Below are 26,011 nucleotides of genomic sequence, written 5' to 3'. Positions count from 1 at the left end.
TGGTGGTCCTTTTTCTTTTGAACACGCCAGATAGGTTGACCTCAAACTAAACTTTTATTTGAAATGGCTTAATCGTTTCAGAAACATTTCTGAATTAATATAATATGTTTAGGGTATTTGCAGTACACGAGTTTGTCCGCGAGACGTTGCTGTTCTTCCAGGAAACGGGCGCTTTCAGCTGTTTTTCCGGTGACAGCAGCGGAATGACAACATCGATACTCACGGCCCTTCTTCCATTCAAGCCGACTTCAGCTAAACACCGACAAAAAGTGAGGTTTTTCCTCACATATCACCATCTCTTCCTGCACACGAGCCGCCTCTGTTTAAGGACGACGATAAAAACAAACCCGGAAGTTAACACGTTTGTAAACAATCCCTTGCTGTGTTTTACACGAGCTAAGCTCGCAGACCGAGCTTGAAGCTAACGCCAGTTTTTACATGACGTCTGCGTAGTTTGACAGGTTTGTAGTTCGTTTGGAAAGTCCTGCACGTAACTCGCTGTCGTCCTTTGCACTATGACTTCGTAATAAATCTCCTTGCGAATTCATAAAGACGCACGTGGCTCATTTACAGCGTAATTACTTTGAGACAATGTGGCGCTAGCTTTGTGTTGCACCGCCTACTTCGTTGCTGCTTTTGGTGGGGTTTGTGTTGCTGAAGGTCTCATTAATGCGCTGCTGTGTTGTTGTTGTTGTTGTTGTTATTGACAGCAGGACGCTGTCGGCCAGTGGACTTCGGGGTCTGTGTCTGAGAAAGTTCTTCTATATGTGCCACTGGGAGCAGCAGCAGCATGGCAGATGACAAGGACGTGATGAGAGACGTTTGGTTCGGTCGGATCCCCGCCTGCTTCACCCTGAATCAGGACGAGGTCACCGAGAGAGAGGCCGAACCCTACTATGTAAGTGTTGTTGTCTAAAGGAAAATGCCCTCCACCCTGTGATGTATTCTTTTCTGCAGCTGAATAGTTCCTCCTGACATTGCTCATAACACTGCTGTTGTGGTTGTTTTTTTTTACACAACAGCAGTGTTATGAGCAATGTTCATGCATTCTGCACTGGCTTCCACGTCAGTCTGCTAGCTGCTTTAGGTTTCAACCCACACACAAAAACTTGCTGCAAAAACATGTATCGATGCCCTCGATATATGTTGGTTGATATTCTCATAAACACCGCCCAGTGGCCTACATTGTGCCACAACAAGTAGTGTTGTGATGTTGCAGGTTAAAGATACAAATGCCGATCCCACTGTTTTGATCGCAATGTGTTTTACTCTGATTGTATGCATACTGTGTCCTGTGACAGTTTTTTTTCCTAAAATTATATTTAAATATATTACATATTTTTTATTGCAATATATTACATTGCAGTGAATCACCTTGCTGACAGCCTGTCTACATGTCACATATGGACTCGCAAGATTTGTGCCAATACAAAGAAGAGGAGGCGTAACCTCATGTGTGTTTTCATTTAAGTACACTGTAGCTGATGTGCTTTGTAAAAACGTAAAATACACGTCAGAAGCTCTGTAGACGTGGATGGGTCGACAGCAGCTTGATCCACGAGGACTTGGCTCAGAAACTGTAGAGTTTTTGGGTTGAAATCCCTGGACTACATGGAGAGGGGCTCCCAAGGAACTCCCAACTGCCAGGGATGCTGTCTAATTTAGATGTAATCATGTTGCCTATTACTGATGATGATGTCTTGTCTCTCCTTTCAGCTGCTGTTACCAAGGGTGAGCTACCTGACTCTGGTCACAGACAAAGTGAAGAAACACTTCCACAAAGTAATGAGGGCCGAGGACGTGGAGGAGATGTGGTTTGAGTACGAAGGGACGCCGCTGAAATGGTGAGAGAGCAATTGTCGGATGAGCGAGCGCCTCGTGAGGCAACACTCTGCTGGATTTCTAAAACCCGGGCGGTTCCTTTTGTTCTATATGTGAAAACATTTTTAAAGGGTAAAGGGTGTTTGTCATTTGTTTTGACATCTTTTGAATAGTTGGCTTCAGGAAACGTAACAAGATGTTTAGTGACATTAAAAAAAGATCCTTATATACGCTCATCGGATTTGAGGCCACGATAAAGAAAACATAAAAATCCTATTGACACAGGAAGTGACAAACGGAAACATCTCTTGAAGTTCACACCCTGCGCCCACAGAAAGCTGGACATCAGAATACAACAGAAACCCTGTCCTCAGTTCTGTTGAAAGTTTGTTTGCATTTGAGGAAACCTCTTTTTGTGTTTAGGAGTCATGCATTTTATTCAGGTCAGATGCTGCTGTCGGTCTTTAGACGGCTGGTAAAACAAGCGAATACTGGAAGTCACACACTCTGGTGTTAATCGTTTGCATCACCCGATTCCAGGCACAATCCAATTGGAGTTCTGTTTGACCTCCATGCGTCCAACACAGTCTTACCCTGGAGCATCACTGTGCACTTTAAGGTAAGCGTCAAACACACTGTTCATGCCCCGGCTCCACGACACTGTGTCTCCTTTTACAGTCTCTCGGGGAATGTTTTACCAATGTAACAAACGATGGCCTATGTAGTTGTAGAAGTTGTAAGAAGTTAAGATATCTAAAACGAAACTTGACACACTCATTAAAAGTCCTATATTTGTTTGAATGTAATGTATCTGCTTTGTTTGTAAGGGTCTTAAGGGTTTTAGTGTTTCTCTTTCTACCATATAAAGTGCCTTTGAGTACCCTTTGATGTGCATAAATACATCATTATTTTTATTATTATTTTTAGCCGCAACACCAGCACCAATATACTGAGTCTGACCACTTGGTGTCACACTCAACTCTTTCAGACATTTCACCAAAATTTAGAGGAGCAGCTTGTCTATAACTAATTATTGTTCTATTACATTCATTATATGAAGCATTTGTGTCATATTTTTTGAATAAGTTGTAACTCTGTTATGTTGTTGCTTCTGGTCACATGCCATCTATTGCACTTCTATCCATCCTGATAGAGGTTTCCTCCTCTGTTGTTCTCCCTCAAGTTTCTTCCCCTTTTCTCACTGTTAAAAGTTTTTTTGGAGGGGATTTTTTTCTAAATCAACATGAAGGTCAGAGGATGTCGAACATTTACAGACTGTAAATATATCCGAGACAAATTTGTGATTTTGGGCTTTACAAAATAAATGTAATTGAACATGGAATATCTTGTTGGAGTGTTCAGGGGATCAATTGGGTCGATATCTATTGAATATCACTTTTACAAAAATCTTATTAAGTGTGTATTTACCTGAAAATAAGTGGTAAAAATTCACCTCACTACACCGAAAAGGAAAAGTACTAATAAAATACGCTAAAAGGCTCTCCCTCCACTGCTCGTTAATGTCAGTTGGTTGCAATCTGCAAGCTCACCACTAGATGTCATCAGAGCCTTACAGCCCAAAAAATACAACAATGTAGCTTTAAATCCCAAATATTTTTCTTGTGTGCGTGTCAGAATTTTCCAGATCGCGAGCTGCTCCACTGCCCGTCCAACTCCGTGATCGAGGCTCACTTCATGTCCGGCATCAAGGAGGCCGACGCCCTCAAGCACAAGGGCCAAGTCGTCAATGACATGCAGAAGAAAGACCACAAACAGCTGTGGATGGGCCTGCAGAACGGTGAGACACACACACATGCACCCGTGCATTTCTATAAGCAGCTGCGATTGAGCATGCTAAAAGATGACACTCAAACACACACACACACACGCGAAGACACACATGCACACACTTCAAAGAAGAAAGACCACAAGCAGCTGTTGGTGGAAGTGATACACATTCATTCATTAACAGTTAGATGCACACATGTTGTCTCCCTGCAGCTCACACACACACACACACACACACACACACACACACACACACCAATCTGCAGAATCAAACCCACACACACACTTTTGTAATTTGTATTTTTTTTCGTTTGTTGGTGCGGTGCTTTCAAAGACACCAAAAAAATACATCCAAATAGATTCACTTCCTGCCTTTCTTCCTTCCTTGTTTATGCACTCACACACTCTCACACTCACACACACACACACACACACACACACACACACACACACACACACACACATAAATTAAGTCCCTTAACCAGGATAGCGGTCTTTGAAGTTCCGTAACTTCTCTCAACCAAACACCCACCGACTTCCCTTCTCCGTGTCCACCCCCAGTCTGGAGGTTTGTGTCGGTGAAGCCGATGTTACAGAAGCTTTGGTAGCTTGTGAAGTTGGTGCTGGTGGGGTAAGGAGGGGGGTCATCCCATTTGTGCTGGTCTTTGAAAAGCAAGACTCAGCTGGTGTGAGATTCTTGGAATCACTGCAGGTCAAGTTGATCAAACGAGGCAACGTGAAACACTTTGGTCACCTGTGATGTCGCCGCCCTCTGGACGACTCTGTTATGTATATCCGGTTTGATCTATAACTGTCAAGCCTCTCACGTGTAATATTCACTTAGCAGTTGATCCCTCGGTTACTTTTGTGACCATTAAATCATACATTTAGTCCGTAAAATCTTTCCAAGACCATTTGAGAAGCTGGAATCTGCAGATATTTGAAATTGTTTTGCTAGATTTAAGAAAATACAAGAAAACAAGAAATATAGTATAAGAATTGCAGAAGTCAAGGAGTAAAGCTTAACTCAAAATAAATGTTCCATGGGCTTCTGTCGCTGGAGGACAAGAATATGCGCTGTGAAAAGAAAAAAATCTAAAAATACATATTTAAGTCTTCATTTGACTACTTTGTCTGTTTCTGCAGTTGTCTCCTAAATTATATGTGTGTGTGTGTCTGTGTGTGTGTATATATACATACATATATATATATATATATATATATATATATATATATATATATATATATATATATATATATATATATATATATATATCCTCTGTAAAAACCTTTGACTCTAGTATGTGAACAAAACAGAAGCCATGTGGAGGGAGGTCAATACTCCCCCTTTTTTTCTGTTAACGACGAGACTAAAATAGTCAGACAGAGACGAAACGACACGGATAAGACTCCAGATCTTCAAGGAGAGAGGTAAATCAATTAAAATGACTTTCTACAAAGATCTAAAACACTTTGGCGACATCTTTGTGTTACCGATTTGTTTTCGTTTTATTAGTCAATTTAATTTCATATTTTATTTATTTTTTAATATTCTGCTTCTTTTTTTAAACTTCTACTCTATTGTTGTATATATTGTGCAAAAGAGGCCTTTTATTTTAATACTAACAGGACTTGGCCTTGATGTACATTTAAATAATTGGTCAAATTTTGCACTCAAAAAGATGCAGTATTTTCACGACTTAACTAGATTAAAAAACATCACAAAAAAAGGAAAATCTCAAATAATAAAACTGCTGGCCCTCAAACAAGCAAAAAACCTGTTGGTTTTGAGGATGTTCTTTTTGTTGTTGCCGTTTTCACTCTTGGCGTCGAGCTGCTTTTCGAGAAAATTCTTGAAGCTCATTCACAACCAAAGTTCACAAGACGTTTTTGCAGACACACCCACAAAAACTTCAGCTGCTTGTCTCTCTTTCTTTTCTTTCCCCCCACCACCTTCCCCCTGAAACTAATAGAGAGAGAGCACGGATGGACTCATTTCGCTACAAGAGAGAGAGATAACTCTTTCCGTACTCGCGACATGATCCGATGCGAACTGTCTGTAAAAAGCTCCGGGTGTGGCCGTCAAAGTGTTCACCAATGCGTTAAACACAGAAACACGGATGAATCCAAACGGAAGGAGCTGCGCGTGAAAGCGAGACACAAAACCTCTTTTTCTTCTCTCAACCAAAACTTTCACGTCCAAAAGAGAACCAGAAACAGAGAAGACGCGCACACTTTCATCCAGGATGAGAGTGGGAGAGCGAGAGGCGTGGAGGGGTTTGACATTCAAATTCTCACACGCAGTGTGCGAGCTGCGATCGCTCATCCACATCTGCTTTTGAGGATTTTTTGAGTCAAATTTTTTTACATGTAATATTCTGGTTATTGTGAGTGTGTTTACACTTCCCTACTCTGGTTCAATATTATATTATTATTGTTTTATATTTTTTATACTATTGGCATTTACCTCCTTTTTTTGTATTTTCATTTTTTACTTTTATTCACATTAACAATACCTTTTGTTTTGATGAGCGCGTCTCGTTTCTGGGACATCTTTTTACGACTGCTGACCTGTTTTGTATATTATGTTGTTGCAGATAAGTTTGACCAGTTCTGGGCCATAAACAGGAAGCTGATGGAATATCCCACTGAGGAGGGAGGCTTCAGATTCATCCCCTTCAGGATATACCAGGTAACACACACACAACCCCCTTCTTCTCTCCCTCCCACACACACACACACACACACACAAACACACACACACACACACACACACACACACACACAATTAAATGACAAAAAAAACACCACGATTTGTAGTTTAGTCCACTTTGAGTCTGTGGACTAGGGCTGCAGTTCGACAGACAGCCCAGTAGATGGCGCCAGACGACTGCGTGGAAATCCCTCCAAACAGACATTTTGCTCATTGTGAAAAGCAACGAACCAACGCGTCTCTTTTTGTTCTTCTTTTAGTGAATTAAACAAATCCAGATTATTGGCGCTGTTCAGCTTCTGAACCCGTTGTGTACGTGTTGCCTCTCTATGCACACACACACACACACACATACACACACACACACACACACACACACACACACACACACACACCTGCAGAATATTGGGAGAAACATTTCCCATCACTTGATTTTTTTTCCCATGTTGTGCAACTAAATAGTTCGTGGCGTTCTTTTGACATAGTCATCACTATTTAAAAAGAAAAAAGTCTCCAGAAAACAAACCTTGCGTGTCCTGACACTGAACCAAGATCAGGAGGCGTACGCAGACAGACGAGCGGCCTTTTTCCTGACTCAGGTGAAAATTCCCTTTACTTTGGAAGAAAAAAGAAGAAAGAGGGGATGAATAAGCGACCGCTTCTTGCCTGGAAAACATTAGCAGACCAGACAGCGGGGGAAAAGGGCCACGCTTTGAGTCAAGTGTTTGGAGTGGGGGAGCGTGGAGGAATTAATTTGACAACTTCCACTAGTAAAACATAATATATAATCCTACTGGACACTGAGGAGGCTCGTCCAGTGCAGTTAGGGAAATTAAGATTTGGAAAACATCTGGATCTTTGCAACAAAAACATGTTGACAGTCTGCTTTGAGTCTCGCTGCGGAAGTTGTGAGCATTTTGGCCTCAATCAAAAAAAATTAGCTGCAAACAGAAAAATCGTCGTCATTGTCACAGAGTGCGGTTGATTGGGTAAAAAAAAAAAAGTGTGTGTTTTTAGGGGGGGGACACAAATGAGGAGAAAGCGGAGCAGGAAAATAGATCCTGGTGTCGTGAGGAAGAGAACATCATATCTGCGGGTAATTTCCCCGCCAGAGCTGATTTATTATTGAGCATTTTAAGACCCGCTGTGATCCACACATGGCTGCGTTTACGTTTTCTTTTTTTTTTTTGCACAATAAGGAGGGCGGTCGTACGGCTGTCAATGAACGGTGACTGTTTTGCACAAAATAAAAAAAAATAAAAAAAAGGCCTACAAATCCTTTTGTTTTTACTTTCACATCTTCGGCGCGTAAATAAACTTTTTTTTTTTTTTTTTTTACACAAAAACATTCTTGTGTTGGGTTATAAAACGCGCCTCTTTAAAGTGGTAGACTGAAACACGCAGTCTCACCAAACAACGACCCGCCCTCTCAGACGTGCACTTGTTGCAGCTGTGAAAAGCCGTGTAACTGCCGGCGGGGTAGAAGGAACCCAGACCGCTTCACTTTTTTTGGGGGTGTTTTTATTTTTTTCATGGCTGAATTGAAAGTTTCCACGGTCATTTATGAGCCGAGTTGGTTTCGTGATAATTGCAGCATCAAAGCCTGTTACAACCTCACTGTGTGATTTCCACACATATTGGTTGAAAAAAAAAAAGAAAACGGGCATCGTTCATGAAAAGTCTGGATTGTTTTGGCGATGGTGTGGTTTTCATCCTACAAACTGTTGGATTATTTACAACCGGAGGAGGTCTGGAAAGAAGAGTGGAAGCTAAATAAGTTCATGTTGTTGATGATACGTGACTACTTTCATTGTCCAAAAAGTTTAGGATGAACACAAACTAAGATCTCTTTAACTTATTGGTTACAATCTTAATATTACTGTTGAGGGTTAAGAAAGTTTGAAATACTTCTCGTTTTAATCAAAAAGAGCGACGCATTCTATCAAAACAATTTGAGAAAACCCTGCAGAGCTTATGGCTGAGGAGGAAAAATCCAGTGTTAGCTGGAGTTTCTGTAACAAGAAGAAACACCATATGAAAAAACTCAGCAAAGACTAAAAACTACAAAACAAAAAGTAAAGGTGTAGAGAAGAACCAAGTGGTTTGGCACTTCGAAAGTCACTGTGGCTTAACAGAAGACTGCTTCACAGAGAGGAAAGACCCCCCCCCCCATCCCATCCCACGCAAACACACACAGACACACACACACACACACACATGCTCAGAGTCCTTCAAAGCCAGATTGTGGTCTTTAGTGTAAATAACATGTGCTGTGTTTGATGCAGACAGAATTAATGACAACACTAAAGTCCAAATAACAGAGGGCTCATTTCCGTCAGGCCTGCAGTCCTCATGGAGACAAAGACACCTCGTGGGCACTGACGACACAGTGTGTGTGTGTGTGTGCGTGTCTACCTTATGTCCTGACGCATAGACATTTTTAACCCACCTTTCTCAGCCTGTTATTCTCAGGTAAAAATGTTCTTTTAAAAAAAAAAAAGTTTTATCTCGCTTCCATAAACAACATAAATACGGATTTTGATGTTATGAATAATACGTTGTTTTTCCTCTCCTTTGCTTTTGCTACTTTTTACATAGTTTTTAAGCGTCTGCGTATGTGTTGGTCTGATCTTTGGGAGCCTCCGTTTGTGCGTTGCCCATTTCTTGTACTTTTGTCATTTAATTTGCTTTCACTCGTGCTCGTGTATATGTTTGCCCTCGTCTCCGTCTGGCAGGACTTGTTTGGCCGCCGGTGGATCTGTTTCCTGCTCCGGCAGTGACGCCACTCTGATTCCAAACAGCCGGGGGAGGAGGAGGAGGAGGAGGAGGAGGAGGAAGGGGGCAGGCAGCCGTCCTCCTGCGCGGAAAAGTGAAAATTACTGTCCTTCCTTTTTTTAAAGACCTCTTGCATTGTTGCTCTCCAGGTACCCCTCTCTGTCCGCCCCCACCTCTCCCCCCCGCTACGTGACTCCGCGCTTACTCACAAACCCTCCGGTGCATGGGGCGAAGGTGGTGGTGTCCGCCTGCTTCGAGGAATGCAGGTTTTACAGATATCTTGTGATGGCTGAGGGAGACGAGGGGGAGGTGGTGACTGCACAGACAATTACACAACATGGGAATGCTGGAAACGGTTCATGCCAGAGGCGACAGGTTGTAGTGGAGGGAACAATACACCACCACCGCTTTCTTCACAGTGATGTCGCCGAACTTCCAACGGCTTTCCGATTGTTTTTACGTCGTGGCGTTGGCAGACCTAGCTGATCAGTGCATTATATTTCATTCCATTTATTTGGGGGGGGGTCTTGTAATATCGCATTAACTAAAGGGTTCAGGCGTCCGTGGATGAGGCGCAAGCTGCAAGCGTACGTTAAAGGCGACGCTCGTTGCATTCTCCTTCGTAAATACCAGAGGGCGTACAAACAAAATGAGCCGCGAGGAATTCAGTCTTTTCAGATAATCGCCATAAACCAACCTCCACTACTCAGAGGAGGGATTGTAATTATCTGTAAACTCTTACTTATGGACTATTTTATTGCCTTCAGAGAGACCCTGTAAAGACAAGTATTCAAAAATGTCTATCTATCTAATAGGACGATGGAAGTGGTTCCAAGTACAAGCATCGTCAACAACATCAACTTTAGTTTCGATGGAACGGCCAAACACAAATCATTCTGACCCGTCTGGGCCTCACATCAGAAATATGGGCGCAGGCTGGTCCCGGAGGTGAAGCCAGCATACGACACGTGAATAATTCAGAATTTGATTCAGTGTCTCTTTGATGGAGTCTCTCCTCCGAAGGTGTTTTATTTCAACTTCTGAGAAAATGAAGGCCGCCAAAGAGAGGTCGGGAATTTTGAATTTACGAATGAATGACGTCGGAGTTCAGTGGAAAAAAAAAAACGCTTTCTCTCGATTCATGGAAGCTCATATTGATTGACGGCCGTCGTGCACGAGTCCATTGTTGTTGGTTGTTTTTTTTTACCATCAATTAGGCGGATTGAATCCCCTCCATCAATTAGGCCGGCGTCTTGAGTTCCGCCCCGCTCTGTTCACACCTCTCTGTCTCTCTTTTTCTTTTTCTTTTTTCAAACCACTAAATCCCACTGACACCTCGCTGTCTTTGTGTCGCCGTGTGCTGTCGTGCCAGCTAAGGTGTCACCCCGGGCTGAAAAGAAAGTGTCTCCATCCAAGCAGTATCACGCTTCTCCCCTCGAAGGGAATCAATAGCGCCTTCTTTTGTACAGAAACCGGCTCAATTATTCATGGCCGGCTATTTAAAAATGCAACGCAGGTAGCTGTCACTTAGCACACTCTCTCCGCTCTGGCTGTCGCCGGTGATCCCCGCACGAAGAAAAAAAACCTGCCGTTCTTCCTGTCAGTGACTCAGTCTTTCTGTGTAACCCGAGCGGCCGGCTTCACGCCTTCGCCACCCAACCTTCCTCTCGCCGGAGGTTTTTGTCTTTTACTCTTTTTTTTTTCGCGCCTGGCTCTGCGGTGTGTAGTTACAGCTCGGTTACCCGATCCCTGTCCTCGCTGGTTTTCCTTTTCACAGCTCCATGATTAGGCACCTATTGTGTGTCAGACTCTCCGTTTGACACCTCAGGTTGGGTATCTGCCCGCACTACGTTTCTCTCCCTCTATCTCTCTCTCGCTCTCTCAGTTTCTAACATTATCCAACATGGTATTAAGTGAGCCCCCTAAAACTGATCACTATTGATCACAACGACGGCAATGCAATACTTCAATGCTTTCTCTCAGTGTCATCAAGTAATTATGTCATTAATTAAATTGTTTTGTAATTTGCAAAATCCTGATCGAGTCAGTGACTCAGATAATAACACGAAATTCGTACATACATTTGTTTTGCACGTGTCAATACTTTGATCGGAGGTGATGCGCGACATTGGATCACAGTTCATTGTGTTGAACACACAGACCGTGTATAAGAAGTGGACGTCGTCATGATGACGTCACCCATCGGTTTGTTGACCGATGTCTTGAAGCCTTGAGTTGGGCATCGCCATCTTGGCTTCTTTGCAGCCGATAAACGGAATTGGACTGAGGAGGAGTGACATAGAGACGCCGTACACGTCTCTGGTGTGGACTTCAATTAACTTCGTTTAACTCTAAATGGACCTTAATTTACTTAATGAACATCATGCAGTATTGTAGAAGACTTGAAACTAGAGATTGAGACAACAACTCATGTTGACAATGTTTACTGAGGGAATAAATCAAGAGAGTAAGTCATTTTCTTATCGACGTCTACACTCTTGGGACCATGCTCCAAAGTTGTTTACTCACTTGTCTTCACCAACATTTACACCTTATTACTATATTACTGCCAGAAAAAAAATGACATGACGACGACGCTGCTCCACGCGTGAAATATCCTCCAACCGTGTACTGATGGACAAGCAAGTTCCAGGTCATGTCGACCGGCGTCCTGCAAAGGTGCGAGAGTCGGATCACGGATCAATGCTATATATATATATATATATATATTATTATTATTATTATTATATTCTACTGTTTTGGTATCCCAAATGGCATCTCATCAAACGGATTCTAAACATTCTTCAGCCGTTCGGTGTAAAGATCTGTTTCTGGGGGAAAAATCGAAGAACTTCACACAACGCTGTCTGATTCAAGCGCAAAAGGACAGAGTTCATTACCAGCTCTGGACATAGTTTACTACATTTCTGTCTGCCGTCTGGCGGTAATTTCCCCACCGTGCTTCCCGCACCTCTCACACATGGAATGTTTTGGCTGCAGGGTTGCAGATCAGAGCCGAACAGTCATGAGGATGATTGCTGCGTACGTCACTTTTTGTTTAGCTGTCCCGCCGTGACTTAGGACGGTTTACATTTCTGGCATTTTGTGTTTTGTCGCTCTCGCCCACAGTGATTTGGGTTGTGGTCAGCGAGTAGGATACGCTTCGGTTCCTCCATCCTGACCGTGATAAGTACCTAATAGTGAGGAGGTCACAGGTCAGGGCTACCTCATCATGACAGCCTGTGACTGGAGAAGGATCACACCATTCTCTCTATTCTAGGACGCCATATCAGGGCCGTTGTAGATCACATATTAACTCATGTAGAGTGAGTTAATATTCTTGGGAAATATTTCAGAGATTAAAATGGCAATTTTAATTGAAAAAAATGGGTTATTTTCTTCTTTTTTTTAGATTAAAGTGGTGAATTTACAAGAAAAAGAATGGATTTACTTTTATTAAAGTGGTACTTTTACAAGACAACACATTGACAGTATGTACAATATTATAGATTAAAAAGTGATAAATCTGACACTCTGGATACTTGAGGTCTGGCACTGTCTGCCTCTGAATTGATGCAGCTTTATTTGTTGTCTATATGTAGTCACAGATCTCATTTGTCACCGCAGTGCAAAAATCAATTTCCCTCAACATCTGGTAATAAAGTCTTTTTGAATGTACAACACAGGTTACATGTTTTATACTTCTTGTTAACATAATCATACTAATCTTATTTCCATATATGTATATATTTCTCCTTTGTCAACACCTTATTTTGTAAACGCGTTGTTTCCCTCCACTAACTTTGCTAAGTCTGTGTTAGCTCTCCCAGTCAGCTCCACCTGGCCTGTTTAAATACATTTTCCATAAATGAATAAATGGAAGCACGACAATTTTAGCAAAAGTGCGAAGAGCTTCATTCCACATTGTGACGTGAAGTGATTTGTTGTTCCTTGACAACATACGAAAACACTAATTTTAGAATTTTTTTTTATTGTAAATATGCGACTTCACAATCTAAAGTTTTTACCTGCAAATTTACGACTTTCCTCTGTCTTTTATTTCCTTCTTTTTTACCTACTAAGTCCCTAATGCGCCATCATGCTTCATCTGAGAACCTGGAGGAGCAGCTTTCGTATCAAAGCTGACTCGTTCTGCTGTACTCGAGCAGCAATTAATGACTTCCAGACTGAAACATGCCAGTGTTGCATCTGTTGAAATGTTGCAGATTGCTAAACATCCCATTCTGAGCTCATCACATTCTTCACTCATCAGACGATTTCATTCCCAGCGTTTGCGTGCATCGCACTGTGTGAATTATCCATCTTTTTCAAAATCCTCCCTCACATGCAACTGTCCCATTTACTGGACATTTTCCGCTTTATTTTTTCAGCAATTCCCTTGAATTGATGTCTCATGTCCAGTCAGTAAATGACCTAAATCCCAAATGGCATTTTAATGTCTTCCCCATGGCGTCAGATGAGTTTCGATGCATCTTTTGTTCCACTGCATCAATGCAAATCGTCCTCGAAGTCCCAGTAAAACAGGAAGTTTGAGCATCTTTTCGCGTATTTGAGCGGCGTACAGTAAAAGGAGGCGTTTAAATCAAATCCTTTGCTTTTGATTGGACCTCTACAAAGTGGGCAGGCTCAGAATCAAGTGCGATACAGCGCAACAGGACTGCGGATGAAAAGTCGCTAAAAGTTGCAGATTGATTGATTGATTGATGGCTCTTGTGATATTATTGGTCGGATATTGTGTTTTACAAGACAAAAAATATAATTACATTTAAAATACAAAGAAATATAATCTCTTTTTTCATATTTAATAGATACAAAAATGATGTGATTTAAATAAGTTAAAAGGGCATTTTTAATTTTAGACCACTCGTTAATCCTTCGGCTTCTCTTCCATCACAGACGACGAGCAACAGGCCGTTCATCCAGAAGCTGTTTCGCCCCACTTCCCCTGAAGGCAGCGTGCACACACTCGGCGACCTGCTGAGAGAGATGTGCCCAGCGGCTCTGCCAGCCGACGGTAAGACTGCGCGCACGCACACACAAACTCACACACACTTTAATCGCAGTTAATAATAATATATTTATGTCATCAAGAATATAAAACTACCCAAATGTCTCTGACACGTCTTACCGAACAGTAGGAAGTACAGGATGCACAGCCATGTTTTATTTTGGGGTTTCTGTGGCAACTGAAGGCATCATGTTATCTTGCAGAAGTGGTAGAAGAAAGGAAGCAGTTTTATTTCATTTACACAGCCGCACACAAGGGATGTCAGAGACTCATTCTCTTAAGGGTGAATTATACTTCTGCAACTACAACTGCGGCTGGCCACGCAGTCGGATTGACGGACTCATTTTGGTTTATAGTTCCCGTGCGTTTCTCATACTCCAGAACAGCAGGCGGCGCAACGACCGTTTAGAGTCGACCTGCACACCGACGTTCACCGATATCTCCCTCCAGGAATTCACCTCCATCTGCGTGTCCTTATACTCCGTCAGACGGGTTGTATAAATGCTCATATTTGCAGGACCTCTTCAGCCAAACGTTCTTCAACAAGATCCATTGTTCGTGTTTCTGCTGTGGCTTTTAAAAACAGCGGTATTATGCTATGAAACCGGAAATGCGAGACTCAGAAAGGACGTGGTTAGCAGACCAATCGCAGCCTTGTGGGCTTGCGTTGCTTTGACAGATAGTCAGAAATTTGGGGTGACGCACGCAAAACGGCCGATTTGACCACACAAGGTCGGCCATGCGTGTCTCTTGCGTGCTTGCGTCTCTGCGTAAAACCCGAGTATAAATCAGCCTTTAGTTAATACACCCCCAAGAGAGAGAGAGAGCGGCGGGGGTGTGGAGGTGGGGGTGGGGGAGGGGTGTGGGATGGTTTCTGCAACACTATATATTTTTTATATTCTACTAATGTGTGTAATGTACATTATGAACAAAACAAACACAATATGAATGTTTTAAAAAGTGACAGATCAGGAATGTGAACTCATAAAGCCAACCGCCCCGCAATTATAAACACTATATATATATATATATATATATATATATATATATATATATATATATATATATATATATATTTATATATACACACACACACACAAATTGTGAAGAATAAATCATTTTAAATGCAAGCAAAATAATAATAATCTTTGAAGCAACAAGCTCAAACCAACATCAGAGAACCCTGAGATCAGAGCTTGTGCGCGTGTGCGTGCGTGCGTGTGTGCGTTCGTCTGTCTGTATGTATGTATGTACACACAAGTAGACTGACATGGACAACATTTAGTAAAAAGGAGGTCAAAGCTTTTATGACATTTATGCCCTGTGTGCACCCGTAGCACTCAGTTGAGTTGCAGCTGTGGTGTAGAGGGAGAGAGGGAGTGAGAGAGAGGGAGAGAGAGAGGGAGAGAGAGGGAGAGAGAGAGAGAGAGAGAGGGAGGGAGAGAGAGGGAGAGAGAGGGAGAGAGAGGGAGAGAGAGGGAGAGAGAGAGAGAGAGAGAGAGAGAGAGAGAGAGAGAGAGAGAGGGAGAGAGACTAAACAGACAGTGTCTGCAGAGGAGGAGAGAGGAAGTAGATAAGGAGACAATAGTGTGTTAGGACACAGGACCCGCAGGAGAGCCACCTGCACGAAGAAGGCAGAACCATTAACACCCTCCTCCTCCTCCTCTTCCTCCTCCTCCTGTCTCCGTCTCAAATTCACTCCATTGTCTTTGTCACCATTAACTTCCCGGCTAACGATATACTAATGAGAAATGTTGTGCACTAAACGGCTTTGAAATGACACTGTTGAATCCTCTTCTCAAAAAGGAAGCAAATTGTATTTGAAAAGATGAATAATTGTTTTTAGTTATTTGTGTATTTGTTGTTTTTGCAAATGACCAGCTGCTGCACATTATGGATTTTCTCTTTCCCCCCGGGTCAGGTTGGCACTTAAATGGAAATGAAGTGAAGGGGATGTGTAACATCATTTTTTTTTTGCTTTAGGCAAGTGTCTGTTTCTTGGTTATTTCTCTCGCTCTCCTGATTTAGTTGTTGCACTGTGTCTTGGTCCTGTTGGCACATGTTCTGTCTGAGACACGGCAAACCGACATCAACAAACCGGCGGCGATCTGCGTTTGTTCACCTTCGTCTTGATTGAAGTTCTCTGCTTGCTATTCCCGCTTTTTATATCTTCTAGTGCAGCGGCCCCCAACCACCGGGTCCTTTGGTACCGGGCAGCACAGAAAGAATGAATGAAACATATTTTATTTATTATGACGGTCTGAAATATGTTTTATTTTGAAAAATGACCAGATATATTTGTCTGTGCTTCTGTGTCTCTTGACGCTCTTGACGTGTCTCTTGACATCTCAAGACGCTCGTCTCGGTCACGTTATAACAGAAGTAAAAACAGAAGTCTCAGAATTTTGACTTTCTATCTTATGATTTCGACTTTCTATAGGAAACTATATTTGTTTGAAAAGGGAAACAAGTCCAATGAGGAGACCGAAAACAGAAAGCTGCATTTAAAAGACAATATCAGGACTCCTACTTACGTGTTTATTGCTACAGGTGATTCTGCGTAATACAGTATGTTGCAACAATTCAGCGTAACAGTGAATTGTATTTTTTTATTCACGTTATATTTGTTTCTATGACGGTCATATCATGTTATTTCGTCATATTCATCCTTTACACCTTGGGCCACAGACGCTTGCCGACGGACCAAAAGACCCGAACGCTTTGAAGTGCCGATGCAAGGCGCAGTCTCAATGTCAGCTGTAACTAAATCAAGTGAAGTCCTTTTGGTGAGAAGAGAAAAGAAACAGCTCTGTAACATCGCTCTGTGTTTACAAGTTAATAGTGTGTTTTTTTTTTTGTAGCTCTACAAAGCCAACAAGAGCGAGACAATGTTGGATAAATGCTGCTGTCGGGATATTTATAGGCGAGGCGTTCAAGTAAAACATCAGAATGCAGTCTTTGTCACGGGTTTTACGGCCTCCGGTTGGTGCCAAGCACATCTCTTTGTTTTCGTCTTCAGGCAGAATGAATTACAGCCACGAGCGGAGAACGTTGAACAATAACAGCTGCCAAGGTACTCTGTGTTTTTGGAGGACTTTCTCCGCTTCAGCCCAGTTGTTATAAATTCATCAAACTTTGCGTCTTTAAATTGTGTGACAGTTCAGGTGTGGACAGAGATTTCCTCTTCCTTGTCTCCTGCTCCTTTTTTTCCTCTATAGTTTACCTGTTTGATCCTCTCTCTCTGTCTCTGTCTCTCTCAGGTTTAGTCTTCAGCATATTCCCTGTCTTGCTGTAGACGTCTTTCATGTTCTTTGACGTTTTTAATCTCGGCTTTTCTCCGCTCTCCTCCCTCGGCCCGCCCGCCCGGCTGATCAAGGTGAAAGTGGCCCTTTTGTCTCCTGTCGTTTGTTTGGTTTCCACCACTTCCTTTTGGCTGAGGAGATGAGTCGGATGATAGCCAGAGATTATGGCGGCGTGTTTGGATTAGAGGGACCGGGACGTGTGTTCAGGGAAGGGGGGTCTGCTCGTCGTATATTGTTCGAGAGTTCAGAGGACTTTTTCTTTTTCCTTTTATACCCGAAGAAGGAAAGCAGAAGAAAATCTGGGGTGCTTCACTTCTCTGATCTTTCATACATCAAATGTCTTTTCTGCATTCCCCTCCTCTGTTATGTCTGGGGAGAGGACGGGTTTCGACCCCCTTTGGGGACCAGAAACCTCGCCGCAGCAAACAAATGGGGGCGACTTGAAAGAAGGGGATTCCCAAATCATTCTTGAGCAGTGGCCGAGGAAAAAAAGCGGTCAACGTTGACGTCCGTGTCGAGCTGCGTCATGTGAGCCAGGTGTGTTGTTGTGCAAGTTATTTTTTGGCAGAACTCACAAACCTAAAGGGCGTCTCTCTGCCCACACATGATGTGCGTGTAGCGACAAAGGATTCTCGTCAGCAAAGGATTTTTTTTTTGTCATTTATCGGACGTTAGCTTGGTCATGAACGCACTAATTATTGTCTGGGAATAATCTAGAGGAAACCCCCCCTTCCGCACACACACACACACACACACACACACACACACACACACACACACACACACACACACACACACAACAACGCCTCACATCTTATTGAGTGACACAATACCTTTACAATAACTGTTAGCGTTTCAGTCGTGTTGATGCAATGATTTTTTTTGTGCTTTCTTGTTGTAAAATACACTGAGGATTAGAAGGTAATGGTAACATTTTGTTGACTGAGTTATTGATTGAACTGCTCCGTAAACAAATAAATTTCTCTCTCACATGTCTGCGCGCTGAAGTCAGTCTGACCGGCTGACAGAGGGCTCGGCTCTGAGTGCAGCGTTGTGGTCTTCCTAAATAGTGGTTGGCTTCGCTCGGCTGACAGAACATGTCGTCTTGGCCGGCGGTCGTGTACAACTCAACCACAGGGTGTGTGTGTCTGTGTGTGTGTGTGTGTGTGTGTGTGTCTCAGCGGACAAATCAGCCCATTTATATTCAAACAGAGGCTGCTAAATTGTAAAGTAAGCAAATTATTGATAATTTGATTGTGGTTGGGAGGAACTGGCTCCCTGTCAGGTCTGATTTGTCCTTTTAATATGTCCTATTATACAGCAGTTGTGTGTGATAATCTGATCTAAACCCAGTGAAGGAAACTGCTTGTTTTCCTGGTTTAAGTACAGAATCGGAGATGTTTAACTTGCTTAAAAAAGGGAAATCTTGAAAATGGCTTTGAGTTTCTTTCACCGGCAGGTCAAAGGTCAGAGTTTTGAAGTATTAACAAAGATGCTTTACAACAAAGATGGCGCCCAATTATACACGTGTCCTGTCCAAAAGTGGGCGTGGTCACGGAGGGCTGAAACACCAAGATGTAAACAAGCTCAGGTTTTATTGCTCAAAACAATGTGTTTAATCAACACATCAATCAATTCTTGGAAACATTTTTTTTTTTTTTTTAAATATTTACAGGAAACTCATCTTTCCTGTTGTGTTCACTCCTGTTGGTAATGAATCACAGGACTGAACGTTCAATGTTCCTGGATAAGATCACTCATGGCGATAAATGTCATAATAGTGGTTGTACCTGTACTTTTGGGCGGGCTCAATCGGGGAAAACAAGTTTTCTCCGGCTGTAAAATGAGTAAGTTACTGTTCCAATTTTTGTAACTCACAGTAAATTAAATGGGTAGAATTTCTGTTTTCATAAACTTTGGGGTTTCCCAAAAGTGGGACTGAATTTTGTAGTAGCTGTTATTTGTAGATTAAGTTTGGGTCAAGCTTTGTGTGTTTTGTTAACTTTACTACTTTACTTTAAAAGGGTTTGTGTTTAGTGTCCAAACCGAGGCAGAAATAACTCTTAATGCTCTAAAATAACTCTTAATGCTCTAAAATAACTCTTAATGCTCTTACATAACTCTCAATGCCATCAACCGACAGACCGATGTTTTTCTTAAGTCGAGTGAGTACTCCTCATAACAAGTAAACTGAACTTGATGCGAAACATTGGTGTAAAATGTTCTCAAAGAAGTACAATACTGTAGATTTGTATATTGGAGAGTTTCAAAATATTATTTCAGTTCCCATACTTCAGTGTTTTAGGACACATTTCTGTTCTCTTTCATTGCCTTCAAGTCACGTCAAAATAAAAGCAAAGGTCAAAGCTGCACATGACCGAGCAGTGCAACTTTGAAAATCAAGCAATATCTGTCATTATTAGATGTTATAAAGGCTTAAAACAGTGTGTAAAAAGTAAACAAACATATTTAAATTTTCATCATATTTATCTTCTAAACAATTGAAAATGAACCTAAGCAAAGCTTTTGAGAATACAGAAATGCAATTTAACCTCTTTTACACCTCAGAACAGTTGTGTTTGCATAAAGCACTCAGTGTCCATGTTATAGGTTTTTATATGTGTCCATGTCCAGATGTTTTAGAGATTTCTTTATCTCTCTGAACCAGTTCCTTTCCAGCTGAAGACAGAACACATTATTGCAGTACGCACACATGCAGAGAGGCTTTTTAAAAGCAGCTAGTACACGATTTGTAGTACATGGTTTTTTCTGTCTGTTCTTTTCCCACCGTCCTTCTTTGTGTTTGTGGGAACAGGAAAGTAGCCTTAAGTGAGGGGTTGAGGTGGACCAGCAAGTGGCTGAACTCTCAGAAACTATCTTAATACTATTATTTACAACCCATTGCATTAGTTGTTTCAGTGAGATATTTTAAAACACTAAATATGCTGAAAGCTAATACAAAATGTTTAGAAACGGCTGTTTGCCTTTTTTTGTTAAGTATGACGACACAATACCAGCGGTGGCCCCGAGCCAAATTGAGTTTGAGACCCCTGACGTAGGGAGTCTGCCATGTTTCTAGTTCAGAACGGCTAAGCTCAACACCGGTGGTTTTTTTCCCCTGAAGGCCACTTTTTTTAAACTGCAGTAACGTGAGCAGCAGAGTGTGACAAACCGTGGTCCCTCCCGCTGCCTTCAGGTGCTACTAAAGTAGTGTTATTATGGTATGGCTGGCCTCTCAGCGAGGGGAACGGCGTTACCATGGGTTTTCAGAGGGATATTCAGTCGGTTGCGATCTGCAACCTCACCACTAGATGACACCAAACCCTACACACTGTCCCTTTAACATCACTGGAGCAAATACTCCATCTGATAACACACACACACACACACACACACACACACACACACACACACACACACACACACACACACACACACACACACACACACACACACACACATCCTTCGGTCTGCTCTGTTTATGTGGAAAACAAATGTTTCTCTTCTGTCTCAAATTTACCGCTTTAACAACTCTCAGCTGTTCTTGGTCATTGCGGGAATTCAAACCAACGATGACAATGAAATACGATAAATCTTACAGTAACAGCCCAGCTCACCCTACCGCTCGTCATTCTCTCTTCGTGCATTTTTTCATAAGACTGTGCGGCGAATGTGATGATTAATAGATGTGTGTGTGTGTGTGTGTGTGTGTGTGTGTGTGTGTGTGTGTGTGTTTGTGGGCGTGTGTTTGTGGGCGTGGCTCATTGTGAATTCCCCCATGTCTCATATTGAGACTGTAAGAAGACACCTACGCCACCCACATCTACCGGCCTGTTGCCAGGCAAACCCGGGGCTAAAGGTTAGAGATGGGTAAGAAACACCACCCAGAGAAGGGGTGTGTGTGTGTGTGTGTGTGTGTGTGTGTGTGTGTGTGTGTGTGTGTGTGTGTGTGAGAACCATAGAAAGTGTGTTCTCGTTATTGCTGTCATACATACGGGATCACACCTTTTACTTTCTGAACGTTTTGTAAAAGTTGTTGCCCGAGTCGACCCCGGTGATAATCAACTTTCACACGTTCTTTAAAATAAATTATAATAACACATTTTGTGTGGTGCTGATGAAAGCTCATTATTGTACAATCTTTTACAGGTTTGCAGTTTACTTGATTATTTTAATGATTGATTTAGACTCCTGATTTGTTTTTTCTTCATTCACATGAAATACTCCCTAACTCTGTTCAAATGAATTATGGCTCCTGAGTAGTAATTAGTGGCTAATAATCAACAGTTTCAACTCCTTTTAGTACAATTCAGCTTATTTCAGTTCCCACACATAATTGAACAGTTAACATTAAAGCCCTGCTCCTTTCAGTACGCCTCAACTAAAAAACATCATCATTCTCATCCTTTGACTACTTATAATAATAACTTCTATTCATAAAGCACCATGTAAAAGCAGAGTTTACAGACAGGCAATTAAGGCAATAAAACAGAAAGCTCAACAGAGGCCCAACAAAGAAAAAACAAACAAACTAAAGAATAAAATAAGTAAATAACAATAATTATAATACAATTAATTAATAAATAACAATAATTATAATACAATTAATACATAAATAACAATACTAATACTTGTAATAAACTAATTATAATAAAATAAAGCTGGAAAGCAGTGAAAAGACGTATCACATAGAAATGGGTCTGAAGAAGCTAAGTAGCCCTGTTGCTCCTAATATATTTACAATAATATTTCTTCAGAAAATACCAGAATCAGAAAAGGTTTATTGCCATTGGTACATTTAAACATACAAGGAATGTGTCTTGTGATTGGTGCATGACAATTAACACAGTGCAAAAGTACAAGACGTCATAAAATGATATGCCGTTAAAATGAGTCTGTTTTGAACCGTTTGAAAGTGTTTCTAATCATCCTTACTGTCCCTTTAGATGTTCTCATGAAGACTGCTACGCACGTGAGAAATACCCGACGCCCTTCTGTGAAGAGGAAATGGCATCAGTACAGCGATGGCATGAATTCTAGCTGATTTATTATTTTTTAAAGTTTGTGGCTCGGTAGTTTTTGGACAGAAACCAGTGCAAGCAAGTGCTCCACTTATTGTCAACCTTAAAACACAAAAGCTGAATTAAGAATACCAGATGTACAAGCCGTTCTATTTTCAAATCCTTTTTTTATTCAAATTGTCTCCTTTTTGTCTGCATGGCCTGCAGCTTGGTTGTGGCAACCTTTTAAAAAAAAAATCCTCTGATATTTGCTGACATTTGTCCAATGGTTGTGATCAGTGCAACTGATAAATTAACAATATTCACTTCTTTATTATATATAATAAAATATTTATTTATTCCCACAGCCACTAGCGGAGGCAGCCCACCTTGTACGCCTACCTCTGGCCTCATTGTGCACGTCTGTAAACAGCTTTGATGAGCAGGTTTTCGTGCGTCGTTTCCTGACATTACTTTGGTGCACGTTGCTGCTTTGCCAGCTAGTCAGCAGGTGGAGGGTGGAGTCGCTTCTCAGACCGACGGTTAACGCTCTGTCTCAACCGTCCTCCTGATATTACGTGGAACTAGATGTCGTCGCGTGTGTGTGTGTGTGTGTGTGTGAGAGAGTGAGAGTGTGTGAGTGAGTGTGAGAGGTCAAGACTGATTGACGGGAAAAGGCCAATCACTGTCTCTTTTTATTTGCAGAACGTCCTGATTAAATACAAAAGTTGTAATAAGTATAATAAATTTATATATATATTTATATATATATGTAATATATATATGTAATTTTTGAAAAATAAAAACATATATAATATGTAAAATAAAAAGGATAACAAATACATATATGTTAAGTCTCCACTAAAATATAAAATATACATCAACATTGATTTCTGCCAAACAACATGAAGACTGCATCAGCTGTTTTCATCTTAGTTTGATATAGTTTCTGTTTTACAGCCGAGCAAAAACAATTTGTCACCATCCGGCCCGTTCATTGCAAAACTGCACAAATATTTGTCTCGAAACGTGAATCATTTAATTTGTCTTAAAAGAGCCGAGCGTTTGTTGAAGTCAGGCCAAAAGCAAAATGTAGAACCCATAAAATCACCATCATCAGATTTTGCACAATTTTCACATTTAAAAAAAAGAAAACAAACAAAAGAAAACATATTGTATCAAATTGCCACCAAAGATGGATATTTTAGTTGTTTTGTAGAATTAACATCTAAAGCTCAATAATATAACATAATATTTGTAATAATCTGCCTTAAACCCGTTTTTTTTCCACTTCATCCTGAGATACTTGTGTATGTTTTTTTCAAAAGCATTTCGGGGGCTTTGTACAACAACTAACTATTCAAATTAATATTACAAATTATTATCTCTGCATCCTAGTCAACATTATTATCTTAATTCAATGTTTAAATATGTAAAAAACAAGGCAACCCTTTCATTTTTCAACTTTCTTTGTTCATTTTGCAACAGTATCTGGGGCCTTTTTATGGCTCCATTAGAAAGCTGTTGTGGAGAAATATATTAGAAAGCCATGGAGAGCGGTGCGACAGCGGGTCGCCTGCTGGTCGCCTGCTGGATTCAAACCTGTGACATTGCGGTTCAGGGTTGGTACATCAAGGCAAAGGAAGTGGAGTCAAAAAGATTGTTGCAGCGTTTCAAAAAGTTGGAGCTGCGAGAGAAAACCAAACAAAAAGTAGTGAAAGACTACATCCTACATTTCCCATAATGCAATGTGTCTTTAATTTGTCTCTTCCTGTGTACGCTACTTGGTGTCCTAAATATAAGTAATATATCTTAAACCTCCCCGAGAGGCCCTAAACCGCCAGTATTCTCTCTGCAAGTCACAACGCCGAATGTGGGCGGGGTCAGTAAACGGGACCATCTAAGCCAGAGACACACACACACACACACACACACACTCAACCTGAAACTCTAGAGACTGTCAGAGTGAAAGTTAATAGTTTGAATCCTTTTAACGATGAACAAAAAAAACAATCAACTGTCACTTATGTTCTTCAGAAATGAACGCTCCCATTCACACTAATAGTCTCTCTCTCTCTCTCTCTCTCTCTCTCTCTCTCTCTCTCTCTCTCTCTCTCTCTCTCTCTCTCTCTCTCTCTCTCTTGTGTCTCTCTTTCGTGTCTCTCTCTCTCTCTTTCTCTCTCTCTCTGTCTCTCTCTCTCTCTTTCGTGTCTCTCTCTCTCTCTCTCTCTCTCTCTCTCTCTCTCTCTCTCTCTCTCTCTCTCTCTCTCTCTCTCTCTCTCTCTCACCACAGCAGTGGTATCGCTGTAGCTCTGATGTGGTCTCTCTCACCTCATGTAACCATCTCTTTTCCTCTTTGCTCCCTTCATCTTTTTTAAATCTTGTGTCTCTTCTGTCTTTTTCTGAACCCCTCTCTTCTTCTCTTCTCTCCTTTCCTTCTCTCTGCTGTTTCTCAACATATTAATTCCTCCTCATCTCTCTCTCTCTCTCTCTCTCTAATTCATTCCTTCACAACTCTTAATCTTCTCCCCTTTTTGTTCTTATTTCATGATCCCTCTTAAGTTGTCTCATGTCCTCCTTTCTTTTTCTCTGCTTTTACACGGCGTGATACTTTTAAACACGTACTTCATGTTGTAAGTTACAAAGTGCTTCAAAGTAAACGTAGAAAAGCATTTGAAAAAGGGTTCAAACAAAGAGATTAGATTCAGATATTTAAAAACCGTTTTGTAAATTAACTCTCCATCCCTCCTCCCTCTCCGTCCAGGTGAGCCCAAGCGTTACCAGGTGGTGATCCACGGCATCGAACCGCTGCTGGAGACGCCTCTGCAGTGGCTCAGCGAACACCTCAGCCACCCCGACAACTTCCTGCACATCTGCATCACGCCGGTCCCCTCTGACTGAGGGCCACGCCCCCACGCCTCGCTGTCACCGTGACGACCGGCCTGCCCGCCCCGCCCCGCCCGGGTAACTCCGGCGCCAAACTGGCGGGAAAAAACTCTAAACTGAACGGACTCTCTGACGAGAAGGATGAAGATGAACAAAAGGATGTGAAGGGAACCGGCGTTTAACAAACCTCTCGTTTCCATCTTGTTGTCTATTTATATTTCTGCTCCTGTTTCCGCTTCATCACCTCTACTCCTCCTTTCCCCTCAGAAATGTTCTTTAAAGGACACAAAGAGGATGTCTTCTTTCTCCTCATCCTCCTCTCCGATCAAAAAACATCTCCATGGGAGGAGAGGAGGTGAACGGATCCGGCCCCGTCTCCCTCCTTGTCTGGTCCAAGATAAAGACTGTCCTGGCGACAGGGACACAGGGTTATTTTTTTTGGGGGGGGGGGCGTATCCTGCTGAAGTTGCCTTAGTTACCATGATCATGCATTTTCATAAAAGAAAATGCAAAAAAAATGATTAAAAAAAATAACGCCTGGCAAAGTTACATCACGGTCAAACTCTGCAGGAGCATTCTGCGTTTAGTTTTTTTTGGTGACTTTTTTTTTTTACAGGTGATTTCTGGTTAAACGGTCGTTTGCGTTAACATTTGGCTTCACTTGATAAAGGAGCTGGAAGAAGAAGAAGAAAGAGCG

The 26,011-nt window shown here is 41.7% G+C and overlaps 1 protein-coding gene across 3 annotated transcripts; it reads left to right on the top strand.

Moving 5' to 3' along the window:
- Nucleotides 1–15: 15 nt before the first annotated feature.
- Nucleotides 16–25,384, top strand: atg5 (ATG5 autophagy related 5 homolog (S. cerevisiae)). Of its 3 annotated transcripts, none has more exons than XM_068569443.1 (8): nucleotides 16–269; nucleotides 714–898; nucleotides 1,717–1,844; nucleotides 2,362–2,440; nucleotides 3,457–3,619; nucleotides 6,207–6,301; nucleotides 14,015–14,132; nucleotides 25,193–25,384. In XM_068569443.1, the coding sequence occupies exons 2-8, from the start codon at nucleotides 791–793 to the stop codon at nucleotides 25,327–25,329; spliced, it is 828 nt and encodes a 275-aa protein (XP_068425544.1). In that variant the 5' UTR covers nucleotides 16–269; nucleotides 714–790; the 3' UTR covers nucleotides 25,330–25,384. The 3 variants fall into 3 exon arrangements, with proteins under 3 accessions (XP_068425544.1, XP_068425543.1, XP_068425542.1); XM_068569442.1 differs by having other exon boundaries at nucleotides 16–461; nucleotides 711–898; XM_068569441.1 differs by having other exon boundaries at nucleotides 17–269; nucleotides 711–898.
- The last annotated feature ends 627 nt before the right edge of the window (nucleotides 25,385–26,011 follow it).

The sequence above is a fragment of the Clinocottus analis genome, unplaced genomic scaffold (assembly GCF_023055335.1).
Source record: "Clinocottus analis isolate CAN_PGR_092001 unplaced genomic scaffold, fCliAna1.0.p SCAF_9, whole genome shotgun sequence".
Lineage (NCBI taxonomy): Eukaryota > Metazoa > Chordata > Actinopteri > Perciformes > Cottidae > Clinocottus > Clinocottus analis.
This window is presented reverse-complemented; position numbering and strand designations above follow the sequence as displayed.

Bases quoted from the DNA above. Each gene is read 5' to 3' on its own strand.
- atg5 (XM_068569443.1), top strand. From the start codon at position 791: ATGGCAGATGACAAGGACGTGATGAGAGACGTTTGGTTCGGTCGGATC. The intron at 899-1,716 runs GTAAGTGTTGTT...CTCTCCTTTCAG, and splicing joins GAGAGGCCGAACCCTACTAT to CTGCTGTTACCAAGGGTGAG. The intron at 2,441-3,456 runs GTAAGCGTCAAA...TGTGCGTGTCAG, and splicing joins GCATCACTGTGCACTTTAAG to AATTTTCCAGATCGCGAGCT.